The 4,328-nt window shown below is 44.0% G+C and overlaps 1 protein-coding gene across 1 annotated transcript; it reads left to right on the forward strand.

Moving 5' to 3' along the window:
• Nucleotides 1-2,150: 2,150 nt before the first annotated feature.
• On the forward strand, nt 2,151-3,789 carry LOC119740116. Its single transcript, XM_038215317.1, has one exon. The coding sequence runs from the start codon at nt 2,151-2,153 to the stop codon at nt 2,814-2,816; it is 666 nt and encodes a 221-aa protein (XP_038071245.1). The 3' UTR covers nt 2,817-3,789.
• Nucleotides 3,790-4,328: the final 539 nt, after the last annotated feature.

The following is a 4,328-nucleotide window of genomic DNA, read 5'->3' on the forward strand; positions in this document are numbered from 1 at the left end:
CAATAATTATGTCTAAGTAAAAACGTTTTCTTACCAATAATTTTGGAAATTTCCTCGAACTTTTTAAGTCTCCCACAGTTTTTTTCTTAGATAAATATCAAAATGTTATCATTGTTCACAGTGCTTTCCATACAATTTTAAAAGGGTAACTGTGCCCATAAGCAACTTGGTGAATTTGAAGCTCATCAATACTGAGCTTCGGCAAGTTTATGATATGTGGAGACAAAGTAAATGCGCTCAACTTTAGCTTGGGTGTAATAGTGGCAATTTTGGGTCGTTACTATTGCCTCATAATTATCCAGTCACGTATATGCTTTAGAAAATGTTATTGAAGTAAGGAGGTGTAAAGTAGAATTCACCAAAATATACTTTTCAAAATATAAAAAAAAATATACCCAAATATGGGAACAAATAATCATATTACACAGCAGGTATTTACGATTTATGAGAATTAGGCACCCTTCGCAAACGAATTTCAGGTGTCACCCCTTCTAAATATCTTCTCTATGGCTATAAGAGTCTATCTGCCAAGTTAGGTGCTTTGGAGTAGTCGGTCACGATCATGTCAAAAATTGGATCCAAACCACCTGACTACTGAGTCATTTTACACCTTCAACACGAAGAGGGCGCTATAACAAATAATGGGGTAGAAGTTTGTGTGAGATTTCAGCTCATATCACCATGACAACCATGGACACGCCAGAGAGTTGGTTGTGGCATCATTTTGACCCCATGGTCAAGGATCGGAAAAGCATGGGGAAAGCATTAAATTTCAATCGGCCCTATAGGAACGGTTGCGGGGGCCGCGGGCCTTCCTCCCGCCCCAAAGGGATATAAACGGAGAGCTGGATAGTGTTTAATCAAAATTTCGGGAACAAATCCCCTGATTGTCTTAAAGCATAGTATTATCGACCCTGATCACAGAATGGCCATTCTTAAGTTTCGCTAGATCAGACTAAGGCCCATTGGCGCCATGGGGCCAATTTTACATTTAATCAAAATTTTGAGAACAAAAACGAAACCAGTATCATGTGATAGCTTGGAACTTGTAGAATATGGAAATATAACTTAAGAATGATTTTAGATCAGACTAATTAACTTAAGAACGGCCCGAAAAGCGCGGAGGGTGGGCGTGGCGTTCACCCCTCCTTTTCCTTTTCGCTGATACCGTTGCAACGCAACGGTAGAGGAGAAAGTGAAACCAGTTTGTATTGATGCCTTAGTACTCATCAGCGGCGCCGCGGAACGGGGTTGAAACTGGGGGGGGGGGGGGCATCACCAAAAAGGGGCACTTGTAAACCCGTGCTGAAATATCGACACGTTTCTTTCTCCGGACACTTGGCCTCCGTAAAATCAAATGGGGGGGGGGGGGGGGGGGGGTACCACCTTTTAACATAGGGGGCGCTCTTCAAAACCAATGATTGTATGCTAAATATGCATTATGTGCCCATTTTCAGGCCGTATTGTATGGGTTTTGGGACTTGGTTTTCATATTCCTCGTTTATATCAAAAAATCTACACCATTTTTGGGATATGGTTACTTCTAAGAAATAGTAAGATACTTTAAGGGCATTTTGGTTGTATCTTGAGGGGGCACTTAGCTGTTCGAGGGGGCACATTTATGGCCGCAAAAGGGGCACTTGGGAAAATCGGGGGGGCAAATGCCCCCCAGCCCCCCCCCCCCCCCCCCCCCCCCGGTTCCGCCGCCCCTGGCACTCATGGAATATACAAATATAAATTAAGAGTGGTTTTAGGTCAGACTATTTGCCTTAAGAGCGGCGGGAAAAGCGCAGAGGGGGCGGGGCATCAATCCCCCACCATGTACATTTTGGCTCCTATCGTCGCAAGGCATTTGTTAAATTCTGCCAAGTTTCTTTGATAGTTGTTCTGATGTCTTGCAGTTATGTTGACTTCAAGTATATAAAAAAACAGGGCATAACTTAGTCACGAAATGTGGAATTTCTTTTCGTTTTTTGTACGATATGCTAATTGGCTCGTTGCAGCGCTTACGTCAGGTTATGCAATCAAGAATGTTCACCTAATCTCCTTTATATAGAGCTGCTTTACTTCTAAGCATTCATTCTCGGTCAAGCGACACACCCTGCTACACCAGACTTAGTGACTGCCAATACAGCTTCTGCTTATGCGTCATGTCACAGAGCGATATACAGCCTCAGCCCGTTGGCGGCAATCAAGAAATCTTGCAAGCCATCCAAGCTCTGACAAACTCTATAGACTCAAAAGTCCAATCTGCTTGCAAGAAGCAGAAACTCACCGACACACCTACCTTCAAGAGGGACGGTAATCAGCAGCAATTTTCTCATTGCGAGAAAGTGCTGACCTTAATCGAAACCTCGCTACAGAACATCGAAACGCTTGACCTAGACGAAGCAAAAAGCAATCTGAAAGAAGCAATCAAAGCCACCAAAGAGCGTCAGAAACTAATTCGACTCGCCGACAGATCGGAGCTCGGCTGGGGCGTTGTCAAGGAGTACGTGGCGGATACCCTCGCCGAGGACTCCAGCGATGAAAAGAGAATCAAAAAAGCCGAGAAGGCAGCCGCTGCTAAGAAACCGGCCCCCAAGAAGCGAGCCAGCAGTAGCAGCAGACCATACCAAACCAAGACGATGGCGGCCAATATGCGTACTGCTACTCCTTTTCGTCAGCAGTATTTTCGTCCCTACCAGGGAGCCTATCACGACAACCGTATCTGCTTCCAATGCGGTATCCAAGGACATGTGCGCACAACATGTCCATCCCTTCGAGCACTCCATCAACCAAGACTGCAAGGATCCAGAACATCCGACAAGCAGTAGAGTCTGGGAACATCAACTCGATGGCAAAACACCAGAAGGAGTTCAAGGTAGATTAAAACAATGCATTTCCTTTTGGAGAAGTGTTTTGAAGGCCAGTAATTTTGTGATAGATGTTTTGGATTCAGGTTATAAAATCCCGTTCCTAACCACTCCGCCTCAATTCATAGCAAAAAACAATGCATCTAGCCTAGACCACCCCGAGTTTGTACAACAAGCCATTTCTGAGCTGTTGAGAAAACGGTGCATATACGAGGTCGATAGTCCGCCTTACTGCTGTAACCCTCTCACAGTTGCCGTAGGGAAGAAGCTAAGATTAGTTCTAGATCTTCGACATCCCAATCAATTTGTTTACAAGACCAAGTTCAAATACGAAGATCTATCCCACATATCTCAAATTCTAGATCACAACCAGTACTATTTCAGTTTCGATCTCGAGTCCGGCTACCATCATGTTGACGTTTTCGGTCCCCAACAGAAATACCTCGGTTTTTCTTGGAGATCTAAGAACTCCACCACTAAATTCTACGTGTTTCGCGTCTTACCATTCGGTCTCTCTAGTGCGTGTTACATATTTACTAAGATCACCAGGCCGCTCATCTATCATTGGCGCGCACAAGGAATCACTTCGTTTGCCTACATCGATGACGGCATCATAGTATCCCCAGATTTTCATACCGCACTGCACAACTCTCTCACCGTTAAACAAACTCTAGTCAAGAGCGGATTCGTCCCAAGTAAAACGAAGTGCATGTGGCATCCTCAGACTAGCATCAAGTTCCTCGGCATGATCATAGATTCGCGCACTTTGACATTTACCGTGCCCCCCACTAAAATTACGAAACTTAAAGTATCAATCGACAAAGTCCTGTCAGATCACGCCCTCTCCATCCCAACCCATGCAAAATCTCTCGCTAGCATCACCGGTCAAATAATATCCATGTCAGTAGCGCTAGGACCAGTAACGCGCCTCATGACACGCGCTAGCCCCATAAATGTGGCCTATTTACTGGACTGCCTCCGTAAACATAGGCCACACATCCACATGTACAAAAATCGTGTCGACGGAGCCAAATTTTGATTTTCACATTTAGGCTTAGTTTGTAGGTTTTTTTTGCTTTAGAAGCATACTCACCCTCTTTACAGGCTAATCAGAAAGTGCTGCCTTTTTCAGATGTATATTTTTCGTGAAATTTCAAGATTCATTTTTACACGTTTGCGTATCAAAATTTCAACATGAAATTTCACAAAAATTAGACATCTGAAAAAGGCAGCACTTTCTGATTAGCCTGTAAAGAGGGTGAGTATGCTTCTAAAGCAAAAAAAACCTACAAACTAAGCCTAAATGTGAAAATCAAAATTTGGCTCCGTCAACACGATTTTTGTACATGTGGATGTGTGGCCTATGTTTACGGAGGCAGTCCAGTAAATAGGCCACATTTATGGGGCTAGACACGCGCCACATATCAAACTACCGAATCCAGGTCCTCATGGTCTGACTGCATGCTCTTATCG

This window comes from Patiria miniata, unplaced genomic scaffold (assembly GCF_015706575.1).
Source record: "Patiria miniata isolate m_02_andy unplaced genomic scaffold, ASM1570657v1 HiC_scaffold_4, whole genome shotgun sequence".
Lineage (NCBI taxonomy): Eukaryota > Metazoa > Echinodermata > Asteroidea > Valvatida > Asterinidae > Patiria > Patiria miniata.

Bases quoted from the DNA above. Each gene is read 5' to 3' on its own strand.
- LOC119740116 (XM_038215317.1), top strand. From the start codon at position 2,151: ATGTCACAGAGCGATATACAGCCTCAGCCCGTTGGCGGCAATCAAGAA.